This window comes from Lepus europaeus, unplaced genomic scaffold (genome assembly GCF_033115175.1).
Source record: "Lepus europaeus isolate LE1 unplaced genomic scaffold, mLepTim1.pri SCAFFOLD_448, whole genome shotgun sequence".
Taxonomy (NCBI): Eukaryota; Metazoa; Chordata; class Mammalia; order Lagomorpha; family Leporidae; genus Lepus; species Lepus europaeus.
This window is the reverse complement of record NW_026909324.1, coordinates 6050-32029: the sequence shown is the minus strand read 5'-3', so window position 1 is coordinate 32029 and position 25980 is coordinate 6050. Positions and strand designations below refer to the sequence as shown.

At 63.7% G+C, this 25980-nt stretch overlaps 1 protein-coding gene across 1 annotated transcript; it reads right to left on the bottom strand.

Moving 5' to 3' along the window:
- Positions 1-346: 346 nt before the first annotated feature.
- On the bottom strand, positions 347-25436 carry LOC133755415 (polypeptide N-acetylgalactosaminyltransferase 9-like; the record flags this gene model as incomplete). Its single annotated transcript, XM_062185525.1, has 12 exons — positions 347-883; positions 1621-1788; positions 2735-2830; positions 3069-3206; positions 5715-5900; positions 7084-7201; positions 14830-15027; positions 16287-16461; positions 18468-18634; positions 21257-21437; positions 25060-25134; positions 25242-25436. Coding segments are annotated over 12 exons (1844 nt in total), but the record flags the coding sequence as incomplete, so codon positions are not given.
- Between the last annotated feature and the right edge of the window lie 544 nt (positions 25437-25980).

The window sequence follows — 25980 nt, the reverse complement described above, 5'->3', positions numbered from 1 at the left end:
GCCCACCACACGCCTGCCCTGGCACGTGGAGACCCTGGGTGCCAGGCAGACATGGGGCCACCTCGGAGAGCGCGTTTCCCACCTGTGCAGCCACGTGTGGCCCCGATTCTGGCCCCTGGGCCCCTCCCCGCCCGCCCTGTGTCCTGGCGCAGGTGGCGGCAGAGAGCACGGTGCTCTGTTTTCACAGCCATGCAGCCCACAGACAGTGGGCTGGCTATGAGCCAATAAAACTTTATTTATAAAAAACAGGCCAGGAGCCAGGTCATGTTTGCTGACCCCTGCCGCAGAGAGCAGGAACCCGGGCCGCGGTGGCCGCCAGCCCAGGCCCCAAGACGCCAGGCCCAGCTCAGCGCCTCTGCTGCCCGCTCGGGTCTGGGCCCTGCTGTGGCAGTCAGTTGCACAAGAGCCCCTCCTGTTTCCGCCCGTACAGGGATACCTAGGGCCGCCCCTGGCTTCGCCTTGGGTTTTGGTGCTGGGGAGGGTGGGCGGCCTGCACAGACCCCCTGGGCCCACCGACCTCGGCCAGGGTGGGTTTGCCTCCGCAGGTGGGGGGAGTCCAGGGTTTTGCGCATGCAGGAGAGGGGCAACCTTTGGGGATCACCGCGGAAAAGGCACGTGGTTGGGAGCGGCACCCCCCAGGCCTCAGAGGCGCCCTCTCCCGGGGCTGCGGTGGATTCGAGGGGAGGGAGCGACCCCCGTCCTGGCTGCAGCCGATGGCTCCCGAGGCCCACGAGGGTCAGTGCCGCCTGTGCCTGACCCAGTTTCGGATCACCCACTTCTGCCCTGAGCACCTCTGCACCACCAGCCGCAGCCCGAAGTTGGCTTCTTGGGACATTTCCACCTCCAGGCACCGGCCGGTGTCTCGGCTCACGATGGGGCTGCTCTGTGGGGGCCGGGGGGGGACGGAGTCAGCCAGGGAGCCCCGGGTCCCCCCAGCCTGCCGCTGTGCCTGCCTCCACTGCCAGCTCACCAGCTGCCCCGCTCTCTGCCTCTGAGATCCAAGAGGCAGCAGGAACGCAGGGCCCAGGGGCCCCCAAGACCAGCCTTTCCCCCAGGTGCCCCAGCTTCCTGGGTCCCCAAAGCTCCACGGCCCTGGCCAGGCCCAACAGGTCCAGGAGCAGAGCAACAGCCCCACTGGCCCTTACCACCCAGCCAAACCTGGCCAGACCCCACCCCCGCGTTTGACCCTTGTTTGCCGGGTGCCTCCTGTGGCCTCAACTTAGCCAGGGACCCCAGAGGCCACTGCCCAGGCAAGACAGCCACAGCGACCCTCATGGGGTCTGCGCACAGCAGGCGTGATGATGGAGGGGCGTGGAAGAGATGAGTCAGGGCTCAGGCGAGGACTCCCAGGGACTCTGAGGAGCCAGGGTCAGAGGCGCCCCTGGCCTGTCAGTGCCAGACATGGCGGGGTCAAACTGTGTCCCCAACACGCCCACGTCCTCGCCCAGTACCAGCCACGTGGTCAGTGTGGATGGAGGTGGGTGGCAGGGAGGGCGGGGCTGCAGACTCCCAGGCCCTCTCATCGTGTGACCCTGGGCAGTGCCTCAGGCTCAAGTGGGAGCAGATCCAAGCCCTGGCCTCGGACCCCCACCCACAGCGGGCTCAGCCCCCTGCCCTCACCTGGGTGAAGTCCCACAGCCGCTGGGTGGGCCGGGCCACATCCTCGCACTTCCTCAGGGCAGGGCTCCGGCCCCCGCCGTCGTCCACCAGACACTTGGAGTCGGGCAGGAAGGCGGTGGAGCCCAGGGGTCCGAGCTGCAGGAGGCCGTCTGTGCTGTACCGCACCAGCTGGGAGGGACCAGCGGGCGCCGTGAGCGGATGAGGCCCTGCAGGGGCCACTGCCCACCCCTGCCCGGCAGGCTCTGGATCCGGTGTGAGGGGCAGCGGGGATCCCCTAAAGCAGCTGTTCACTCGGGGCTGCCCGGTGGGTGGCCTGGAGTCTCCCACCCTCGCTGGGTGTGAGCTGGCCACTGGGCAGGGCCGAATCCAGCGGCCGAGCTGAGGTTCTGCAGGGGGCAGGTGGGCTCTGCGGCCAGTTTCTGGAGGACAGAGTGGTCAGGAATTCGGCAAGGCCCTGCGTGGCCTGGGCTGAGCCCTGCCTACTGCTGGCCGAACCGCAGGAGGAGCCAGACTGGAGGCCTGGGATGCGTCCAGAGCTCCAGGGCCCAAGCAACAGTCAAGGAGCTGGAGCAGCAGCAAAGCCCCGCCCCGGCCTCAGAAAGTTCCGGAACAGGAAGGAGCATGGCCCTGTGGCCTGCAGTTAACTGTGGCCGAGGGGACACTCCACGGCCTCCAGGCTGAGGCGCTACCCGTGCTTGGTGGCTCGGCGGCCACAGGGTTTTCGCCCCGGGTGGAGCCGTCGGCCAGCCCGTGCACCATTCTGGGAAAGTGGGAGTCAGGGTGAATTTTATTGACACCAACACCAGGCAGAAACAGACTCCAGCGGCAGCACCTGCGGTTTGGCCGGGCTCTGCAGGGGCCCCACGGGGAGCCGGGTGTTGGTAGAAGGTGATGGCCGACGTCCTGTTACACCCACACCGTGCCAGGTGTCCGGCACGCCCTCCAGCAGCCCTGAGAGGCGCCCTGCTCAGCACCCGGCTGACTTCGGGGGCCTTGTTCCCCTGACTGGCCTGCATGGGCAGGGCAGGAGCCCCGCGGCACCTGAGCACCCCCGCCATGGCTGGGGTCAGAGACCAGTGCCCTGCAGCAGTGTGTGGCCGGCCGCCGGTCCTACCTGGGAGGACATCCCGTGGCAGGGGTACAGGATGGCCTGGTCGTCGTCCTCTGAGCCCTGGTCCAGGCAGTAGCCGCTGGCTTTGCTGTTTCGCACCTGCAAAGAAGCCCCTGGTCACAGAGGGGTCCCAGGGCCAGGGGCTACAGGGATGGATGGGTCAGTGGGGACTTCCACCAGGCACCCTGTGGGGACACATGGGTGTGAACTGATGGGTTTGCCCACACCCAGACATACTCATGTGGGTGTCTGTGTGCACTGGTGTGTACTTCAGGCCGCGAGGACCTGTGTGTGCAGGTGGGGGAGCACTTGGGCCGGAAGCCCCGGGGGCCGGTACCTCTCCGTAGGCCAGCGTGTCGCTGTAGACCCTCATCTCGGGGTACACGTTCTCCAGGTACCACTGGAAGCTGCGGCATTTCAGCCTGCGGCGCAGGGCCAGCCTCTCGGACACGTCCCCGAAGTCCACCCCTGGGTTCTGCAGGGCGGACAGGCGGAGGGCAGGTGAGGGTCTCAGTCCCCAGGAGGCAGGTCTGCCCTCACCGGAGCAGCCCTCCAGGGCCCCGACGCCCCCGTTCACTGTCATAAACCTGGACCCTGGCCACAAACCCCTGCTGTGGTGTCGGGGGTCAGCCGGGGGCAGGCAGCTCCCGTGGCTGACTCGGGCGGGCTCGGCTGTGGCCTTGGGGCCCCTTCACCGCTCCATGCCTCAGTCTTCCCGTCTGCAAAGTGGGGTGGCTGCAGCAGAAACACTGCCACCCTGTGAGTCACAGGACACACAACGGCCCTGGCCGGCCGCCCTGGCTGGCCCAAGCTGCGGCCCTACGTCCCGGAACAAGCGCTCAGCGGCCGGAGTCACAGGACACACAATGGCCCTGACCGGCCTCCCTGGCTGGCCCAAGCCGCGGCCCTGGGTCCCGGAACAAGCGCTCAGCGGCCGGACAAGGCACCTTCTGATCTGCCCAGTTCACGGAGGGTAGCACGGGGCTGATTCATCCCTAACACTCCAGTGCAGGCCTCCTGGCCTGTGTGCCTGGCCAGTGATCCAGGGCAGGGCGTGAGGCTGGGGTCGCCCTCACGGGGTCAGACGAGCAGATGGCCCAGCCTGGGTCCTCCAGGCAACGTCACCTAACGCCACAGCGCCAGCCGGGGAGGTTGCAGGGAGAGCGTGAGGAAGCCAGGGCACAGCGCTGGGCACACACGGCCCGGGTGCTGCTTGGGTGAGATCGTGCGCAGAGCACATGTGTCCCTGGTGGCGACATGCTGGTCCTCAGTGGGTACATGGGGTCAGGGGTGAGGTGGCTCCAGGGCTGGGGGAACCCAAGCGCCTCCTGTGGCCAGGGCTCAGCGGGAGCTGGGGACAGTGGACTGCATCCTCCTGGGAAAGCCTCGTTCCTACCTGCCCTGTTGTGGCCGTGCCAAAGGGGCCAGAACCCAGCTCCCTACAGGAAGTGCAAGGCCAGCTGCAAGCCTGGACTGGCCAGGTCCACACCAGAGGGCCGGCACTGTGCAGTAGGTAAAGCCACCACCTGCAACCCCGGCGTCCCACATGGGGTGCAGGTTCAAGCCCCGGCTGCTCCACTTCTGATGCAGCTCCCTAGTGGCCTGGGAAAGCAGCAGAGGATGGCCCAAGTGCTGGGTACCCTGCCACCCACATAGAAGACCTAGACCAAGCTTCTGGCTCCCGGCTTCCCCCTAGCCCAGCCCTGGCCAGTGCAGCCGTCTGGGGGGTGAACCCGTGAGTGGATGGAAGTATTTTCTTTCTCTCTTTCTTTCTCTCTCTCTGGTCCTCTGCCTTCAAAGATAAATAAATCTCTCTTTTTTAAAATATCTATTTATTTATTTGAAAGGCAGAATTACAGAGAGGCTGAAACAGAGAGAGAGAGAAAGGTCTTCCATCTGCTGGTTCACTCCCCAAATGGCCACAACAGCCAGAGCTGGGCCAGGCTGAAGCCAGGAGCTTCTTCCAGGTCTCCCATGAAGGTGCAGGGGCCCAAGGACTTGGGCCATCTTCTACTGCTTTCCCAGGCCATTACCAGGGAGCCGGATCAGAAGTAGAGCAGCCTGGACTTGAACCTGCACCCATGTGGGATGCCAGCAACACAGGTAGTAGCTTTACCTGCTGTGACACAGAGCCGACCCCAATAGATATATCCTTAAAAAAAAAAAAAAATCTGGTGGGAACACATGGCAGCCGAGGGACAGTGTGGGCGTCTGTGGCCTTGGCCCTGCAGGGCCCTAGTCATGTCACTTGCTGTGTGTCCTGGGTCAGCGCACTGGCCCCTCTGTGCCTCAGTTTCCCTATCTGTGGGCGCAGGAACAACAGCATTGTTAGATGAGATCTGGAAGCTGCTGTGCCGTGATAGAACTCGCCAGAAGACACCACAGCTGAGGGCGGGGTCTGTGGTCATCGGGGACATCCTGGTACCACAGGGTCTGATCCCCAGCAGGGCGCCCTGGTGGGGGTGTGGCCCAGTGAGCTCCAGGTGGTGGCCATGGCAACGTCCCAGGAACCTAACCCCACATGCCTCTGGGTGTCCCTGAGGCTGGGTCACTGTGGGTCCTGGGTGCCGCTGGCTGCAGAGGGTTGTGGGACGCCTGGAACGAGGCTCTGACGCTCCTGGCCAAGGCCCTCCTGGGGTCTGCGCCTCTACCAACACCCTGGGGTCTGCACATGGAGAACCTGCACCCTTGGCTGTGACACCACCTGGGGACTCCAGGAGGTCAGGCCAGTGGGCAAGGCAGAGCAGCCACATGACCCACACTTCCATGGCCAGAGGTGGCCACCCTCCTTCCCACCTGCGAAGAGTGATCCACCCAGGGTGAGGCAGGGCCGCTGAGGCTGGGCCATAACCACGAGGCCTTCCCAAGCGGCCTCAGCACCGGCCAGCCTCATGCTGCCTGGCCCTGGCGCCAGATCTCGGTGGCTGCAGCTGCCACGCCTCCCTGGGCGCCCATCTCCCGGCCCCGCTGGTGCCCGGCTCACCGTCATGGGGATGTTCCAGGCCATGTACACGTGCGACTTGAAGTCGTCCATCCACACCTCAGCCGCCCGCAAGGCGTTGCGCTTGGCGTAGTAGTCGATGTCGTTGTTGTAGGGCTTCCTGCTGCGCTCGATGTGGGCCACGCGGGAGCAGGGCAGCACCTCCATGCTGCCGCCGCACTGCCACACCTGCAGAGGCACAGGTGCGGGGCTGGGAAAGAGACCCACCCTCCGCCTGCACTGCCACACCTGGGGAGGCACAGGTGCCAGGCTGGGAAAGAGACCCACCCTCCCCCTGCACTGCCACACCTGTGGAGGCACAGGTGCGGGGCTGGGAAAGACACCCACCCTCCGCCTGCACTGCCACACCTGCGGAGGCACAGGTGAGAGGCTGGGAAAGACACCCACCCTCCCCCTGCACTGCCACACCTGCAGAGGCACAGGTGCGGGGCTGGGAAAGAGACCCACCCTCCGCCTGCACTGCCACACCTGGGGAGGCACAGGTGCCAGGCTGGGAAAGAGACCCACCCTCCCCCTGCACTGCCACACCTGTGGAGGCACAGGTGAGAGGCTGGGAAAGACACCCACCCTCCGCCTGCACTGCCACACCTGCGGAGGCACAGTTTGCCAGGCTGGGAAAGAGACCCACCCTCCCCCTGCACTGCCACACCTGCGGAGGCACAGGTGAGAGGCTGGGAAAGACACCCACCCTCCCCCTGCACTGCCACACCTGCGGAGGCACAGGTGCCAGGCTGGGAAAGAGACCCACCCTCCCCCTGCACTGCCACACCTGGGGAGGCACAGGTGAGAGGCTGGGAAAGACACCCACCCTCCCCCTGCACTGCCACACCTGCGGAGGCACAGGTGCCAGGCTGGGAAAGAGACCCACCCTCCCCCTGCACTGCCACACCTGCGGAGGCACAGGTGAGAGGCTGGGAAAGACACCCACCCTCCCCCTGCACTGCCACACCTGGGGAGGCACAGGTGAGAGGCTGGGAAAGACACCCACCCTCCCCCTGCACTGCCACACCTGCGGAGGCACAGGTGAGAGGCTGGGAAAGACACCCACCCTCCCCCTGCACTGCCACACCTGGGGAGGCACAGGTGAGAGGCTGGGAAAGACACCCACCCTCCCCCTGCACTGCCACACCTGCGGAGGCACAGGTGCCAGGCTGGGAAAGAGACCCACCCTCCCCCTGCACTGCCACACCTGGGGGAAGCCGTGCCGCCTGTTACCACTTTCCTCCGACACTCACAGCGCGAGGCTCCAGAAGCTTCCAGCGCGGATGCTCAGCTGTGTGAACGGCTGACTGACAGCTCCGGAGCTCACCTGCTCTCCGGCCCCTGTGAGCGCCCCCGCAGCCCCACTTACCCGCATGCCCAACTCAATGTTCTCCCCGCCGTACACTTCCATGCCGGGGTCCAGCAGGCCGATGTCCCCGAAGTACTCCCGGTCCACCACGAAGGAGCAGCCGATCATGGCCGGGGTCCTGAGGGCAGCAGACAGTGCCCGGTGGCCGCGGTGCCTGCCCAGGCCCTCGGACCTCACCCCGTGCCTCCCGTCCCCAGCGGGCTCTCTGCGGTCTGGGCATGGGGCTGTGGCTTCTGGAGCTGCTGGGCACAGGTCTCTACTGCCCTTGGAGCCTGGTGAAGCCCCCAGCACAGACCAGAGTCCCAGCGCTCTTGCACATCAGCAGATGACAAACGAGCAGCCTAGCACAGGGCATCGAGGGGACAGCCGGGTGACTCGGGGAACCTGAGGTGGCCCTGAACGCCGGTTCCCAGGGCACGGTCACTGCCACCCCTTCGTCGTCTTGTCTGTGGAAGAGCACCCGGCATTGCAACGGGCAGGCCTGCTCGCCTCTGTGGGCTTCCCTGGCTCCGCCGGGGAACCCCGGAGCTGCGCGTGCGGAACCTGGGCAGCCGCAGGCTGAGGCCGCGGCTGAGCCTCTATTTCTGCGGCGATTTTGCTTCCATCTACTTGGTTTTCGTCAGCACCTTTAGCCTCGCCAGTGTCTGAAATCACAAGCCGACATGCTGGCTGTGTTCTTCCTAATCTGCGTCAAAATCTAGAGTCGTGGGGAGCGGTGACCCGGGGCAGCGACCACAAGAGCAGGAGGCCGAGGGGCGAACGGGCGGTCGGCACCGCGCTGACCGAGGTCCCCCAGCTCGGGACACAGTCGGTGTCTACCGGGGCGCGGGTGAGAGCGAGACGCGGAGGCAGGCGGTCCCCGTGCAGGAAGAGCAGGCCTGGTGGCCTCTGAGGGCACCTTCCCGCAGAGCACACGCTCCCCTGGGCAGCGACAGTGGTTCCCCCGCGCCACGGCAGCCCTGCGAGGCCCGGCAGGCCGCCGGCTGAGGCCACCCCCACCCTGCACCGCCACCTGCACCAAATGTCCCTTTACCAAAGACAGCGGCAAAAACCGGGCTCAGTCCTCCCACAAGAAAAGCAACTCTGCCCCCAGTGTCTGAGAAGTCAGAAACCAACGCCCATGGACGTCCACAAACAACAGAGGCGGAGACGGCCATCATCGCGGGGCCGGCGCTGTGCTTGGCAGCTGAGGCCCATAGGGGCGCCGGTTCAAGTCTCGGCTGCTCTCTTCTGACCCCGCTCTCTGCTATGGCCTGGGAAAGCAGTGGAAGATGGCCCAAGTCCTTGGGCCTCTGCACCTGCGTGGGAGACCCAGAAGAGGCTCCCGACTCCCAATCAGCCTGGCCCTTGCTGTTGCAGCCATTTGGGGAGCGAACCAGCAGATGGAAGACCTCTCTCTCTCTCTCTCTTTCTGTCTGTAACTGCCTCTCAAATAAATAAATCTTTAAAAAAAAAAAAAGAATTGAATTGACATCCTGGAGGCGGGAGCAACTGTCCTTGTATTTGTGCAAAGACCCAATTTGTTCTGTCATTAGGTTTTGGCCACAAACGTAACTGGCAGCAGAAGTTTAATGCTGCCTTTGAGTTTTAAGAGCGAGCTTTTGATTGGCCCAGCATCACCACTGTCTTAGGCACAGCCGTGCTCTCAGGGTGCCTGTGACGGGGTGAAGTGCCGAGCTCCACGCCAGGTCTGTCATGACTGTAAGATTCTTTTATTCTTGTTTGGATTCAACAATAAACAAGCTGGCAAGGTGCCGGCAGTGGCAGAATCCATCACGTGAGGTCACAGACAGCAGCACCGGCCCAGAGTGTGCCCCAGTCTCTCCAGGACAGTCCTCCCTGCTGGGGACAGTGGCAGCCTCTGGAGCTGGTCCTGCTCACCCCAACAACGGGCTTCCCGCTCCAGGCCTCGCATTCTGGAGCCCTGCAGTCCAGCCAGACTCCTCTGTGGTTCTTTCACCACTGGGAGGGGGGAGGCCTGCACTGTGGCACAGCTGGTGAAGCTGCTGCCTGCAACACTGGCATCCCACGTGGGTGCTGGTGCGTGTCCCAGCTGCTCCACTTCCAACCCAGCTCCCTGCCAATACTGGAAAAGCAGTGGAGGAAGGCCTACACCCTGCACCCATACAGGGAAGTGACTTGGATGAAGATCCTGGCCCTAGTCCTGGCAAGGGCCATTTGGGGAGTGAACCAGCAGATGGAAGATCTCTCTCTAACTCTTTCAATAAATAAATCTTGGGGCTGGAGCCGTGGCATAGTGGGTAAAGCCACCGCCTGTAGTGCTGACATCCCATATGGGCGCTGGTTGGAGTCTTGGCTGCTCCACTTCTGATCCAGCTCTCTGCTGTGGCCTGGGAAAGCAGTGGGAGATGGCCCAAGTCCTTGGGCCCCTGCACCTGCGTGGGAGACCCGGAAGAAGCTCCTATCTTCGGATCAGTGCGGCTCTGGCCATTGTAACCATCCAGGAAATGAACCAGTGGACAGAAGGCCTCTCTCTCTCCTGCCTCTCCTTCTCTCTCTGTGTAACTCTGACTTTCAAATAAATAAATAAATCGTTTTTAAAATTGGAAGCGGATCAGCTGTCCCTCACACAGCCGTGGTCCACGTGTGATGAACCTGATGCAGCCGTGGCGTGAACCTTGGATCTGGACACTGCGGACCAAAGGCCACGGGGTGCGCTTCCCTGTGACGTGCATCCTGAAGGGAAGTCCACAGAGATGACACGCAAGGCAGTGGCGGGGCGGTTGTGGGCCCTGCTTGGCAGAGCCCATGTTTTGGATCGAGATGGGTGTGGGGTTAGCAATACTGTGAATGCCCCAGAGCTACTGGGCTCCGTGTGCCAGCCTGGCTCTGTGGATTCCAGCCAGGGTCCAGCAGCTGCTTCACCGGTGAGCACCACAGTCATGTGACAGCACCGTGGAGGGAGGCCCGGACCTATGCTGGGAACCCCCAACAGGCCCTGAAGGGCCACTGTGCCCCCTCATCAGAGGCCACGGGCATCACTCGCTCAGCTGCCTGTGGTACAGCAGGAGGCTCCCAAGGCCCCTGTGTCGACGTGAGCCACGGATTTCCCTGTTTCAGTGGTCTGGTGGGAGTCTGCGATCTCCGAGCCGGGGCTGCAGGCGTCCCGCGCTGCCCCAACCCTGCGGCTGTGTGAGTACCAGGCAGTGCCGTGAGAACCAGCAGAGGCCATGGAATGGACCTGGAGAGAGAGAGGCCTCTGGACAAACCAGGAGTTGTAGGCCAACCCAAGGCGAAATGTCACCTACTAACACACTGCTGATGTCTGCCGGGAGCCTCCCAGCACCCCCACGCTCCACGTGAGGGGAGGGATGTAGAGGGAGTCTCCTGTCACCCCCACCTCCGTCACCCCCACCCTCCACATGAGGGGAGGGATGTAGAGGGAGTCTCCCGGCACCCCCACCCTCCACGTGAGGGGAGGGATGTAGAGGGAGTCTCCTGTCACCCCCACCTCCGTCACCCCCACGCTCCACATGAGGGGAGGGATGTAGAGGGAGTCTCCCAGCACCCCCATCCTCCATGTGAGGGGAGGGATGTAGAGGGAGTCTCCTGTCACCCCCACCTCCGTCACCCCCACGCTCCACATGAGGGGAGGGATGTAGAGGGAGTCTCCCAGCACCCCCACCCTCCACGTGAGGGGAGGGATGTAGAGGGAGTCTCCCAGCACCCCCACACTCCACGTGAGGGGAGGGATGTAGAGGGAGTCTCCCAGCACCCCCACCCTCCACGTGAGGGGAGGGATGTAGAGGGAGTCTCCCAGCACCCCCACACTCCACGTGAGGGGAGGGATGTAGAGGGAGTCTCCCAGCACCCCCATGCTCCATGTGAGGGGAGGGGTGTAGAGGGAGTCTCCCAGCACCCCCATGCTCCACGTGAGGGGAGGGGCTCAGGGAGTCTCCCGGCTACTCCCGGTGCTCCAGGAAGCGCCGTCCGTCCCTGGGCCCCGCTCTTGCTCCGGTCTGCAGTGTGTGTGTCAGGCAGGGGGCGTCCTGGAGTCCCCCCTTTTTCCTGGCTTCTCGGTCCTTTCGTCTCTCACTTTGCCTCTCTCAGGGCACGGATTCACACCTGGAGGCTTCCCGCCCCTGGCGCAGGGGACGTCCTGTGTGCTGGCTCCCCCCCTCCCCCCCAGCGCTCGCACATCTGATTTCCAGGTGGGTTACAAGCACATCGACCCGTACGGCCACAGCGTACGTGGCCCCACGCACGGCGAGGACAGACGCCGATCACTGGCCCTGGCCCTGGGCTGTGTTGACCAAGGGCTCTTTGCGGCGGTCACACGCAGCACCCACCTGCTTCCTGTACGGCCCCCGCAGCTGCCCTTGGCTCCCTGCCCCGCGGAGGGCTGCCCAGCCCCGCGCTCTGGCCCCTCCTCACCTGTCCAGGCTCCGCCAAGGGCTCCTGTCATTTGGGTTACCTCGTGCCTCTGTCCTGGGGCCGCCAGAACGAGTGGCCCTCAGCTGGGAGGTGTGAGACCAAGATTTCCTCTCTCCAGCTCAGGATCCTGGAAGTCTGTCCAAGTGACAGGGCCACATCCCCCTGCAAGCTCCGGGGGAACCTGGCCACTCGGGGTACCCGTGGCTTGTAGCTATGTCCCTCTGTCCTCAGCCTCCCTCACCCCATGTGTGCCTCTGCTAGGGACCTACAGGGACCCCAGGAGAGCATCCAGGACCCACCTGCAATCCAGCACTATCACCCCACTGGAAAAGACCCTTTCCCAGTACGCTTGGGGCCCTGGGTTCCGAGGGGACAGGAACACAGCTTTTGGGTGCATGCGGTGGGCCGCACCTGAGCGTCTCTGTCTTCCGAGGAGGCCCTCGGATAACTGGGATTCCTCCTGGGACCGCCTCTCGCCCTGTCCTGTGCTCTGTGGGATGGCGAGTCCCTGTGAGAAGTCACCAGGCCCTAGGGTAACCCCCTCCCCCCAACTTCCTCCAGAGAGAGGGGGGTGACGAGAGTCAGCCCTGGGGACAGATCAGGCGATGGCGCAGGCACGATGCCTCCACCCACAGGCGGCGTCCAGGGGCCTCCTGCATGTCTGCCCCCAGAGAGCGTGTGTGTCTGCCCCGAGCCCGCTCTCTCCTGCTGCTGCAGCCAACGTCGTTCCTCGCGCTGGGCCCTTCCTAGAGATGTGAGAGTGACCGGCTCGGCACACGCTTCGGCAGTGAAATTGTTAACTTTGTCAGTATTTCATGTAGTTCTTTAAAAATCAACTTCTGGGCAGGCGCCGCGACTCACTAGGCTAATCCTCCGCCTGCGGCACCGGCACACCAGGTTCTAGTCCCGGTCAGGGCGCCGGATTCTGTCCCAGTTGCTCCTCTTCCAGGCCAGCTCTCTGCTGTTGCCCAGGAGTGCAGCGGAGGATGGCTCAAGTGCTTGGGCCCTGCACCCGCATGGGAGACCAGGAGGCAGCACCTGGCTCCTGGCTTCGGATCGGTGCAACGCCGGCCATAGCGGCCATTTGGGGGGTGAACTAACTGAAGGAAAACCTTTAGACCTTTCTATCTGTCTCTCTCTCTCACTAACTCTGCCTGCCCAAAAAAAAAAATAAATCAACTTCTGGGGGCTGGCACTGTGACGCAGCGGGTAAAGCTGCCACCTGCAGTGCCAGCATCCCATATGGGTGCCAGTTTGAATCCAGTTGCTCCCCTTCCAATTCAGCTCTCTGCTTAGGCGCCTGGGAAAGCAGAAGATGGCTCAAATCCTTGGGCTCCTGCACCCATGTGGGAGCCCCAGAAGAAGCTCCTGGCTCCTGGCTTCGGTCTGGCCTAGCCCCGGCCATTGTGGCCATTTGAGGAGGGAACCAGCGGATGAAAGCACTCTCTCTCTCTCTCTCTCTTTCTCTCTCTCTCTGTAACTCTGCCTTTCAAATAAATAAATCTTTTTAAAAGTCCCCTTCTGGGCATGAAGTGTGCATTGTTGGATGTGCGTGTTGATGCTTCTGTGTCTGCACAGCCCTCTCGGTCCAGCGGTCGGCATGCCTTCCCAGGGACTTGCCCTGGCCCTCCCGGCCAGCCTCTCCCACCGGGGGTCTTACACGGACGCGCTCGGGGCGCCCGGCTCCTGGACGCGGCTCCCTCCTCCTCATCACAGAGAAGCCTCCATGCTCCGCTCACCGACTCAGGAGCAGCCGCTTCCGACCGCGGCCATGGTGCGCAGTGCCGCTGTGGACACGCGTGCGGAGCCTTCGTTTCCATGTATGGCGGAATACGTAGGAGCGGGGTGGCCAGGCCAGACGGGAAGCATCTTGTGCCTTTATGAGAGCTGCCAGCTTCCCGCAGCGAAGCCCCGTTTGTGCTCACGCTGGCCGCCTCTGTAAGGCGGTCTGTCCTGTCCTGTAAGGCGGTCTGTCCTGTCCCCAGGCACCAGAGCCGAGCGCATGCAGGAGGCTCTCTGGGGCTCCCCTTTGCGCTCCTGGCACCTGCGGGTGGGGTGGGCGTCGTCTGTGTGGAGTCCGTCAGGTCGCTCTCCTGGTTGCACGGGGTTTTGGCATTGGGGTGGCTCTCCAGGTCGCGCTGTGAGGAGCTAGGGAACTGCTGACCACACGGCACGGTCAGGCCTTGCTCCTGCTGTAGGTCGGGGTGTCCAGAGCCTGCCAAACACTGGGAGAGGCCAGTGGGCCCCTGAACTTCACTGTTTCTTAAGTGTCAAACCCAGGCGTTTGTTCTGCTACGGACTGGGGACCCAGTGTGTTCCCAACGAAGGACACGGCCTTGAAGTCCGTTCCTGCTGAACCCAGCCCAGGGACCACCTGCGCCCTGCACCACGAGGGCTCCGGGCCCCCACACCTGCCCTGCTGCTTGCCTCGCAGGTCACCTGGGCCCTGTCCCACGGACACCAGGGTCCTTGGCTCACAGGCAGTGGCCACGGGGTGGGGCCCAGGGCGGTGCCTGTTCTGGCTCTGACGGCCGCCATGGTCCCTGTCTGAGCACTTTCTTCTGTGATGGGAGCACGTCTCCTTCCCTGAGATCCGTGAAGTGTGGGTTGAGGCCAGGCTGTCCCATCGCTCAGTGCCCCGAGATCTCTCCCTGGACCACCCAGCTGCCCAAGCCCTTACTGCTCATGCCTCCTTGCTAGCCGAGGGTGGGCACACCAGTCCTAAGCTGGTACAGGCCCCCCGAGAGCTGTGCCCACCACCCACGGGCAGTGCTGCCTGCCTGGGTGCCCCTGGGACTCTGCCGGGGAAGAGGGCCTGGTTCCAGCCGTGTGCGGGCACCGCTGCCGGTGCTGGGCCGTTTCAGCATGAGAGGGCTTGCTGGGGTCCCGGGCAGAGCCCGGCAGAGGCCGGCAGGCCTGAGCCAGCAGGGCCTTGCACTGCAGCTGCATCCCAGGGCACAGGAGAGGGCAGGGTCGTCAGGATGGGGATGGAGAGAGGCAGGCGAGTGGGGGCGGGCAGTGGCGCGCGGTGGCAGGGAGCTGTGTGGCTGAGCCTCGCTCCCCAGCCGCCCCAAGACCGTGCAGCCGAGGGCTGCTGGACTGCCTCATTTCTCAAAAGTGCTGCAATTGCGCATTTTTAAAATGTTGCATTCTCTTCTCTTCTTTTCTGTTTGAGGAATCAACTCAAAATACAAACCCGCACTTGGCTGCGGTCAGCAGGGGCCACTGTCCCCTGGACACCCCGCCGTGGGCCATGGCCGCCTCCACTCTCCCCTCTGCTCCAGGCTGTGCCCTGTCTATGCTGCCTCTGTCTCTCTGTCCCAGGCACGGGGCTGCGCCTGATGAGCTCACCTGATGGGCGCTGCCTCGTCGCCACGGTCCAGCCAGTCCTGGGGCGGGATGACGTACATGCACCAGAGGCCCCAGTTGTAGCCGTGGGCCGCGTTGGCGTACTGCTGCACCTCGAACGTGTTGAACTTGATGTTGTCGATGGCGGGCAGGACCACGCGACGCCGGTCTTCCTGGATCCGCGAGAGGGCAGGCTCGGCCCTGGGGGAGGCAGAGCTGTGAGGAAAGGTGGGAGTCTGGGGACCCTCACCCCATTCCCAGAGGGCAGGGGCAGGGCCCAGCCAGCCACAAGTCCAGCACCTGATGGCAGCTTGACTGCCTACCTGCTGAGACCCCACAGCTTCAGCCCCAGAGGCCTCAGGGGTCCATCATCTCAGTTGCCACCTGCCCTGGCCAGGGCTTCCCACACGAGAGCAGGGACAGCTGATGACTGGCCCTGGGCACACCAGTGCCTGGCTGTCGGCCCATCTGTGACATCTGGGCCATCTGGCTCCAGAGAGCCCGTGGGGCCAGCCCAGCCCGGCTGGCTTTCCCCATTTCCTGCACCCGTGGAAGGTACCTGTGTTCTCTAGGACCAACAGAGGGCCTGCTGTGTGCCACTCTGTTCTAACAAACCAGAATACAGCTGGGAACTGAGAAAGGAAGTAGCCCCTCGCCCCAGATGCCACGTGTGCCTGTTCACAGCCGTGGGTGGCACCGGCAGGTTCCAGCGCTGGGACTGCCTCTCCCTTCCCCAGCACCAGAGAGGGGTGCAAGCTCTGGGCAGCTGGCGCCAGCACCCGCTGCATGGCCCCTGTGGCTGTGGGTCATTTGCTGGCCCGGCAATGCAATGTCTGAGCAATGCAGCGTCCCTGGGTGTCCAGGGCTCCACCCTGAGCAGCCTCGAGAAAGCTCAGCCCCTGGGCCCTGCTGCCAGGCGGCCCAGGACCAGAGCCCCACCTTCCCGGTGGGTGGGGTGGGCTCTCCTCCAAGCCCCGCCACGCTTGTGGGGTAGCCACAGGATCCCTGCCACCTCCCAGAGAACTCACTTCCCCGTGCTGTAGGGGAGTACGAGCAAAGCCGGACTCTCCCATCTAGAAGTTTCCATTCCTGTCCCATGGCTTAGGCCTCACGGGCACTCAGAGCCCCCGTCTCGTAAGGGACTGGGATCCTACAGACCATAGGCAGCCTCGCCCAGATCTGTGCGCTGGCCCCGCTCTGGGCCCCACCACGTGGCTGGGACAAGTGGGGAGCATGCCCAGTCCACACACACGGGGGCCTCCCCACGGTGCCCTCAGGGCCCACCCTGCCACCTGTCCGTGCTCAGGAGCTGGACAGCGGAAGCCACCCGCCAGGCTCTCAGCCCTACTCTTGCAAAGCGGCATCTAGGGGAGCCCCAGCCCAGAGCTGACCCCGGCCAGGCTGCACAGCTCAGAGAGGCACCCTGGCCCACACAGCCATCAAACTGCCCCGGCCCTCACCAGCCCGTGTTGAACTCGACGTGGGCGTCGAAGAAGCCGACGACGGGGGCCGTGGCCACCTTCCAGCCCTGCAGCCGCGCCCGAATCAGGCCTTCCCGCCGGCTGTTGCGGACGATCTTCACCAGGCCTGGGTACCTCCTGTGGACGTACTGGTCCAGGTTGAACTTGAGCTCCGCTGGGGAGAGACACATCGCATTGTGTCACTCCAGGGCAGGGCCTACGGCCCCGAAACCCATGGTTGGGACGCCGCGGGCCCTGGCTGCAAGGCCAGCGTGAGGAGACCCCAGAGACACCCCACCCCGTGAAGCTGGCGTGGGTCGGAGAGAGCAGACAGGAAAGCACGCGAGACCAGCCCAGACGGAGCCAGGACACAGCTGAGCCACCCAGCCGAGGAGAGACACAGTCCGCGGTGGATGGCCGGGAGGCACACGTGGCCTTCCACGTGCCGGAATGCTGTTCAGCCTGAAGCAGGGAGGGACAACGCACGTGGACCTGCAGGACACCGTCCAGTGAGAAGGCCCAGACACGGAAGCACAGGCCCTGTGGGTCCCCCTCACCCCAGGTCCCCACAGGTCAGAGAGTGGAGTGGAGGCGGCTGGGGACTGTCGGGGGGAGGGCGGGGGGCGGTGCGGACGAGGGCGGGGTTTCAGAGTGCGAGGCGGAGGTTCTGGACGTGGCTGGCCAGTGGTCAGGTCACACAGCAAGGGCAGCAGCACCACACGCTGGTTACAGTGGGCAGCATCGGCGGTGTATTTGCCACCACTTCTGAGGACAGCAACGAAGCAGTGACAAACCTCGAGCTCCACACCGGAGCCAGACACTGGCCACTGCCCGAACTGGACGCTGGCCACTGCCCGAGGTGGACGCTGGCCACTGCCCGAGGCGGACGCTGGCCACTGCCCGAGGCGGACACTGGCCACTGCCCGAGGTGGACACTGGTCACTGCCCGAGGCGGACGCTGGTCACTGCCCGAGGCGGACACTGGCCACTGCCCGAGGTGGACGCTGGTCACTGCCTGAGGCGGACGCTGGCCACTGCCCTAGGTGGACGCTGGTCACTGCCCGAGGTGGACGCTGGCCACTGCCCGAGGTGGACGCTGGTCACTGCCTGAGGCGGACGCTGGCCACTGCCCGAGGCGGACGCTGGCCACTGCCCGAGGTGGACGCTGGCCACTGGCTGTGTGGTCCCCACTCACAAGAAATAGAGCCACCCAAGGACTGGGGCACTGAGGGGCTCCCCAGGGACAAGCAGGGGACACTGGCTGAGGGCAGCCCTGGCCGAGGGTGTGGCTCAAGCCAGGGCAGTCCAGGATTCCTGGAGGCGGCCCTCCCACAACGAGGCCCTCTGTTTTAGGGGAGGGGTGAGCCCCGAAGGCGGAGCCAGCGCCCCGTCCCAGCTCCTCGGCCACCGGGGCTGCACACGGTGCGGTCGGCCGGTGAGCCGGTGAGCCGTGGGGTTCCCTGCTACAGGGACAGCTGTGCCCTCTCTCCCCATCCTGCCCAGCCCCAGGCTGCTGAGGACCAAGGCACCACCCCCTCCTCAGGGGGCTGTGGGGCGTCTCCCCTGTGCCCCTCCACTGGGGGAGGCCGGCGTGAGAGACCCCATGTGCTCCGCCCTGCAGGCTCCCCCATGCTGGAGCCACCCTGGGCTCCTCCTGCTCTGCCTAAGGCGGGTACTGGACAGGCCGGACACCACCCATGCGTGTGGGGGCTTTGAGCGACCCCAAGGCTGACATAGGGGCAAGGCCTGGGAACCCACGGGGCCCTGGGCTCCACGAGCTCCGGCCAGGCACGCCCCCACAGAGCTTTGAGGGCCCCGGGCCTCTGCCGGGGGGAGGAGGCGGAGCCTGGCTGCCTTCCCGGGCACAGGGCCTCGTGTGGCAGGGACCAGCTGTGGACCCTGGATGTGGAGAGGGCCCAAGCGAAGTGGACGTTCCTTGTTAGAAGAGAGATGCAGACTGAGGTGGGCTGGGGGGGACGCAGCCCCAGCAGAGCGGGCAGTGGCCACTTCCAGGAAGCTCCAGGGCAGCACAGCCCTGCCGCCCTGGACCCTGGCCTCTAGACCTCTGGACAGGTAGAGCGAAGTTCCGCGACTTCACCCCCGCTGCCGCCCTCCCACAGCAGCCCGGGACACTGCACCTGCCCAGAGCCCGTCCAGGCCACAGAGCCGGCGCCCGCTCACCATTGTCACTGTTGTCGTCCACCAGGATGACCTCCTTCAGGAGCTGGGAGGGCGTGTGGTTGACCACGCTGTGGACGGAGCGCAGGATGACCGAGAGGGCCTCGTTGACAAAGATGAAGACCACGGAGACCTGGGGCAGCTCTTCGGAGTAGGTCATCTGCCTGCACCTGCGGAGGCGGGGCAGTCAGGGGGCGGGGATGGGCCCGCCCCCAGGGAAAGGGGCAGCACAGGGGCTGCTGGGGTCCGGCTGGGGGGCCGCAGCCAGGAGCAGAGGCACTTGGGTCCGGATGGCGGCTGGAGGAGGCGCGTCTGCTTGTGAGTGTGAGCAGGACGAAGGCTGCGAATGGAACGAAATAGATTCTCCAGGGAGCAGGGGCGAACAGCAACCAAGGGAAACGGTCAAAAACAGAAATGGGCACGAGAGGAAGCAACGTGCCAGAGATGACCGGGTCAAGTAAGGTGGACATGGCCCTGTGGCTCAGCAGCAGCGCTGGCGTCACATATGGGCGCTGGCTGGAGTCCCGGCCGCTCCACTTCCCATCAAGATCCCTGCCAATGCACCTGCGGAAGCAGCTGAGTGGGGCCCAAGTCCTTGGTCCCCTGCACCCACGTGGGAGACCCGGAAGAAGCTCCTGGCTCCTGGATTCAGATGGGCTGAGTCCGGGTCACTGGGGCCATTGGAGGAGTGAACCAGAGGATGGAAAACCTTTCTCCCTGTGGCCAGTGCTGTGGCGTAGCGGGTAAAGCTGCTGCCTTCAGTGCCAGCATCCCATATGTGCATCGGTTCCAGTCCCAGCTGCTCCCCTTCTATTTATTTGTTTGTTTGTTTATAAGTCAGAGTTACAGAGAGAGAGAAGGAGAGGCAGAGAGAGAGAGCTCTTCCATCTGCTGGTTCACTCCCTAGTTGACTGAAAGAGCCTGAGCTGCACTGATCCAAAGCCAGGAGCCAGAAGTTTCTTCTGGGTCTCCCATGTGGGTGCAGGGGCCCAAGGACTTGGGCCATCTACTGCTTTCCCAGGACATAGCAGAGAGCTAGATGGGAAGTGGAGCATCTGGGACTCGAACCAGCGCCCATATGGGATGCCGACATTGCAGGCAGTGGTTTTATCCTTTATGCCACAGCGCCGGCCCCTCGGTTGCTCCACTTCCAATCCAGCTCTCTGCTGTAGCCTGGGAAAGCAGTAGAAAATGGCCCAAGTCCTTGGGTCCCTGCACCGGCATGAGAGACCCAGAAGCTCCTGGCTTCAGATAGGCTCAGCTCTGGCCATTGCAGCCATCTAGGAAGTGAACCAGCAGATGAAAGGTCTCTCTTTCTCTCTGTCTCTGCCTTTGTAACTCTGCCTTTCAAATGAATAAATAAATCTAAAAAGCAAACAAAGAACCCTTTCTCCCTGTCTCTTCTCCACTCTGTTACTCTGCCTCTCAAATAAATATATACTACATCTTTAAAAAAACAGGACGGAGTGAAGTAAATGACCAGGTAAAGCACGACAAGAGGAACCAGCTCAGGTGCGGGTCAGCATCATGTGAGGGACACGCTGCAGGGGGCGGGCTCCGGGGGACACAGGTGCTCCGACCCTTGCCACACAGCCACCGGTGCCGCGTCTGGGGGGTCATGAGGGGACAGCGGGGCCCTGGGGTCATTTCTGCCGCCAAGTCCTACCAGCCCCGGGCGCCACGCCTGTGGCCATCAGCAGTGTCCTGGGGGGCCTGGTTCTTGTGGACCCAGCACACGTCTCTACATTGCCTGTTAAACCTGAACACATTCCTTAGTCAACCAGGAATCCTCACTTTGTCCCTGCCAGCAGAGAGGCAGCGTTACTGCGCTCCATCACCCTGGACGTGAGCACCCCGGGAACGAAATGGTGCCATCTACAGGGACTTGGGGAGAATTTCTCTAGGCCAGACGAGAGCAGCAGGGGAGAGCAGGCACGGCTCTCACGGCAGCGCCACAGGTTTGACGGGAGCGTCCTTGTACCTAGGGCAGTTCCCAGGGCACACGTAGGCCACAGCATCCGAAGCCTCCCGAGCCAGAGCTGCCCCCACCACCCTGAGACTCGGGCAGCCCCGGCCAGCCTGAAGACGGTGCTCAGGCCGGGGGTGTGAGGGGCAGCGTGGGTGTCCCCCCTCCAGGCCCAGGCCCTGTGGGCAGCCAGACTTGAGAAAGGAATGGCGTCTGTGAAGCAAGACGTTTGCCTGAGGCTCCCTCGTGAGCTTCTGGAGCAGACGTAGTGACCGAGACGAGCGCTCGGGCTTCGGTGACCACAGGCAGGGCCACGGCGTCTCCGGTTTTCCACTGCTCTGGCTGCGCGCTGGGACAAGAGGCCTCCAGGCCCCGGAGGGCACGGGCACCTGCCTCTGAGACTTGGCCACACTCGTTCTAAACAAACTCCACCCCACTGTGCAGCGAACGATGCTCGGAACGGCCTGGGCGTTGGGCTTGTGCTGGTGGGGGCGGCCGCAGCCCAAGCACGCGGGACTCAGCCCAACCTCCCCGGACCCTCAGACGGCTACGTTTAAAGAAAGGGCTCCGGCCCTCAGCTGAGGCCGTCGAGAGGCCCGTGGCGGACAGCAGAGACCAGAGTCAGAGACAGAGAGACATGGGCAGGAAGACCGGGACAGAGTCAGAGACGGAGACAGACAGGGCCCGAGGCAGGCACAGACTGAGCCACTCCACGCAGGTGAGCCCCAGGCAGCACGTGGCTCCCCAGGGCGGTTTTGGGACCTTTCTCTTCTTTAGGAGCCTCTGGTTTGCTGGGGGTCAGGGGGGGGCGCCAGGGCACACTCACTTTTTGGGCCTGTAGTCGGGGATGGTCCTGTCCAGGGAGATGCGGTCGCTGAGCTGGGCGTTGTACCCGTACTCCTCGTACTTGCCATCTGTCTCCTGGCTGTCCGTGCGGAGCGTGGCGGCCACGCCCCCTTGGCCCAGGCCGCCTGGCCCTTCCACCAGACCGATGGGTTTGGCAAGGCCTGGGGGGAGATAGGAAAAGAGAGAGCTCAGGCAGACCCCAGGCCCCACCCCCGAGTTGTCCCCTGGGATGGCCTTCCTAGCAAACCTTTCTCTCGGGAGCAAACTCCCAAAAGGTCCGTCCGGGACGGGACACTCTGCAAAAGGCAAAATGATGGAGCCAGCCGAAGGACAGGGGTTGCCGGGACTTGCAGGGCAGTGGGCTGTCCCCACGGGATGGGCAACGCAAGAGGCCCCGGTGCCAGTTTTGACCACCAAGAGACAGAGTGTTGATGCTGGGTCATCCCTGTAGCAGGTGCGTCACAAAGAGTGAGAGGCCAGGGGACGCCACTGGGGACAGTGCCATGGGCCCTTCCTCTAAGTCTGGGACTGCCCAAATGTAGACTCTGTAGGTGCCACAAGACACTGACTCAAAAATTGGAAAGAGGGGCCAGCGCTGTGGCACAGCTGGTTAAAGCTGCAGCCTGCAGTGCCGGCAACCCACATGGGCACCGGTTCAAGTCCTAGTTGCTCCACTTCCGATCCAGCTCTCTGCTATGGCCTGGGACAGCAGCAGAAGATGGCCAAGTGCCTGGGCCTCTGCATTCATGTGAGGGACCCAGAAGAAGCGTTTGGGTCCTGGCTCCAGATCAGCTCAACTCCAACCACTGAGGCCCTATAGTGAGTGAACCAGCAGATCGAAGACCTCTCTCTCTGTGTCTCTGCCTCTTTCTGTAACTCTTTCAAATACAAAAAAAAATTGCAGATTCTTAACAAAAATTGCAAAGGACTTTTTGCAAATTCACCTTTTAAAAATCCCAGCCCTTGGCACTGTCAGTCACCACCAGTTGAACCAATCGCACACCAACCAGGTGCTGGTGAGGCGGGACCAGCGGCACAGTGAGTGCCTCCGAGGGCTCGGCCAGGATTTGTTGGGCAGAAGGGGCCCCACACGGGGCATCATGTGACAAGGAGGCAAGGATGGACCCCAGGGCAGGAGCTGCTGACCAGGAAGGAGCCATGGGACCCAGGTGACCTGGGCTCAGGGCCACACGCAGGGCAGTGGTGTGGGCGCCTGGGTGGGCCAGGTCAGGCAGTTCAGAAGAGTGGAGCCAGGAGAACAGAGGCGACTCGGACGGAACGGGGACCAACGCAGTGTCGGGGCAGGGGCTGGAGCGAGAAGAAGGCGGGACACACGTCCCTGAGTTTCCCCAGAGCGGGCTACCCCACACCTGCCCACCCCACCAGGGACCCAGGCAGGAGGTCTGTGCAGGAGGTGCTGCCCCAGGGGACCCTGCCCATAGAACCGCATCACCAGGGCCCCAGGACTTCCATGTTTCCCACAGTATTGCCTGTAGGTGACTGATGCATTGTTGGTATTTGTGGAGGGCTGACAGGCACAACCCTGGACGGTGTAGCAAACCTCCTCCACTTCCAGTTTGTGTTTCAATACTGCAATGGCACGCACAGTCGTGCACACACGTGCCACTGTCGGGTGTCTGTGTGCACGTGCGCACCTCGCCAGGTGGTATCTACAGAGAGAAGGCTCCAGAGGCCAACACCGGTGGCTCCCAGGCTGCAGGCAGGAGCTGCCTCCCAGACGCTGCCCGGGCAGTAGGGGCTGTGCCCTGCAGCGCGGCTGCCCCACATCCACTACCTGACCTGTCCACTCGCACAGGTAACACGTGCACAGCCGCCCAGAAACCCGAGCAGTGAGGGTTAAGAGCCTTGTGCCGTCCTCCAGGGAGATGTGTCTGCCTCCAGTTCCCATGGCCGCCCTCTGGCCATGTCCGGGCTCCTGGATCCAGGTCTTGTCTGATGGGTGTGACACAGCTCCTGGGACTTCCTGGTGGGAGGCACGCGCGGGGTCCATCCTCCCAGCTGCCGGCAGCCCTTGAACTTTCTGGCTGTGTTGCTAGTTCTAGATGTCCTCGGGGTTACCTCTGTGACTTAGCACACACGCCGAAAGCTGTTTCTGCGTGCCCCCCCCGTGCCTCCCCACCACGGCACAGGGCAGACCTGCCCCTCCCCCGGCCTCTCTGGCCTCGCTGAGCCCTCGCCTGGATGCCCTCCACGGGTGTCTGCAGCAGCTGTGCGGGGGCCTTTCACCGGGCTGTCCACAAGCCGCTTCTAAGGCGAGAGGCATCGACAGCTACCACGTGCGACCCCGCAAACGCCAATGGCGGTGGAGCTGGGCGCCCGGCGGGCCGAGGACCAGGACACGTTCTACTGCTAATGAAATCGTGCCGCTGGCTGGAGAATGCTCCCTGTCGCGGCTCCTGGCGCGCCAGTCGTAGTTCAGGCTACGCGGCCTGGGGCTCTGGTTCTACCGCCTTCTGCAAGGCTCAGAGCGCTGTTCCCAGAGCTGAGCTCGGCGTCCACCCCCACAGCACCCGGCGGGCACAGCCGCACGGCTCACGTGTGCAGGGAAGGAAATGCAGGCACAGAGAGGCCAGGCAACCTGCTCAGGCCACACAGCTGCTGGCTCCGGAGCTGGGCTGCACCCAGGCAACCAGGACGCTCCTAACAGCCAGGCCCTGCAGCCGCCACCCTGGGGGGTCCTCAGGACGTGGACAGCCCCTCCCTCCTTTCCAGGACTCTCCTGGCCGCTGGGTGGGGGCCCGAGTCCAGTGCGTGAGGGGCCAGCCCTGCCCTCCCCGTCGGTGGTGTTGCTTCCTTGCTGGCGTCCATCGGTGCACCATGGACAGGTGACAGGACAGTGACAGGAGTGACTCGGAGGCTCTCCAGGGCCGTGCACACAGCGAGCTCTCTGTGCCCTACGCCGCAGGTCCTCCCAAGCCACGTGTGGAGTCTGTGCAGCGCCAGGCAGTGTGATCCCAGCCCCACGGCCTCACCAGGGGCTGCAAGTGGCAGGAAGGAGCCTGCGGTGAGTGCAGCGCTGGCCTCACTTGGATTCTGGACTCCGGCTCCAGTGCTGGAGAGGATCCACTCCAGGTGCTAAGAATATTCCAGAAGTGCTGTGCGGAGCGTAAACTTCCTGGGCCCTGAATGTCAGAAAACTCCTCCCATTTCTCCTCACTTTGGTGGGCGGCACGTGGCCTGCCCCAGCGTCCGTGCCCATTCCACACGCAGCAGGGCCCCTCGCGGGAAAGAGAAGGGGGCGCCGTGCTGGCCCGGAGGCCCGGCCTCCTCAGAGCTGCTGCCCCCACCTAGAGGGACGCGGAAGTTTGTATTCATGAGCTCAGCCTTGGAGCATCGCCGCACAGGAAACCAACAGAGCCAGCGCCCAGGGCCCCTGACTTCAGGCCGGCTCCACGCTGTCTGCACCTCTCCTGTCCCCACAGCCACTGTCTGGCCAGGAGCTCTGCCAGCCCATGGAACAGACGCGATGACGAGGCTGAGGGGCCGGCCGACTTCAGGACGTCTCGGAGGAGGCCTTGGAGGGGCCACTGACGCTTCAGTGACCCCAAAGGCGCTCGCCGCAGGCAGGGAAGGGAGGCTGGCAGGACGGGGACTGTGTTCCCACGGAGCCCCTGGCTTCAGGAGCAGGGGTTCACCCAGGAGCAGGAGGCGAGGGACCAGCCCCATCTGCAACGCTGTGGGCCCAGCAGTGGGTTTGGGCGTGGCTTTGCCCACGTGCTGCACAGACATGGTCAGCCGGTGCATGAACTCCCACGCCCTGACATCGCTCGGTCATGGCACACGTCACCTCCATGTGTCCCAGGAACACAGCCCCCGGGGTCAAAGGCACAGACGATTCTGGGGGACAAGGTGGAGAGGTCCCTCAGGGGCACTCGGGGCCAGGCAGGGAAGCTGGCCCTGCCCTGAAGGAGCCTCCCAGCAGGTGCAGGGTTCCTGGAGCCCACCTCTGACCTCTCCCTTGATGGGGACACAGCCGCAGGACCCTGGGACCCGCTGCCCCTCCTCCACCTCCACAGCCTGGCGGCCCCTCTTGCTCCCCTCTGGCTCCCGCGTCCCAGGGAGCAGCAGCTCTGCTCCCCCAGCCTGACTCCCTGCCCAGCCCTTCTGCCTCATACTGAGTTCAGCTTTCGGCCCGGAGCCTGGAGAGGGGTCCAGGCATGAGCAATTCCCTGCTATTCCCCTTCAAGCCACGAGGGGGCGCAGTGCTAATTCATTTTGATTTTACTTTTCCAATAATCAACTACAAGAGAGTTACCTCCACACACAGACCCAACCGGACTCCCAATTTCCGTGTCCTGCTTTCATTGTCGGTCTGGTCCAAGTACTTTGCGAGGTCCAACTTCACATCTCTTCAGTCCATGAAGAGATTCAGAGACACGACTGTTTCCGTAAATACATAAACACTGTGTTTCTGCTTTGATTTCCACGTCACTGTCCCATGGCCAGAGGACACAGGCTCCTACGAGCTCACTCTCTGGTATTTGTGGGGACTCGCCTGTGCCTCAGTGCACGGCCGTGTCTGCACGTCCCAGAGAGCGTGGGGTCTCCCCGTGAGTGACAGCCGTGTCTGCACGTCCCAGAGAGCGTGGGGTCTCCCCGTGAGTGACAGCCGTGTCTACACATCCCAGAGATTGTGGGGTCTCCCCGTGAGTGACAGCCGTGTCTGCACGTCCCAGAGAGCGT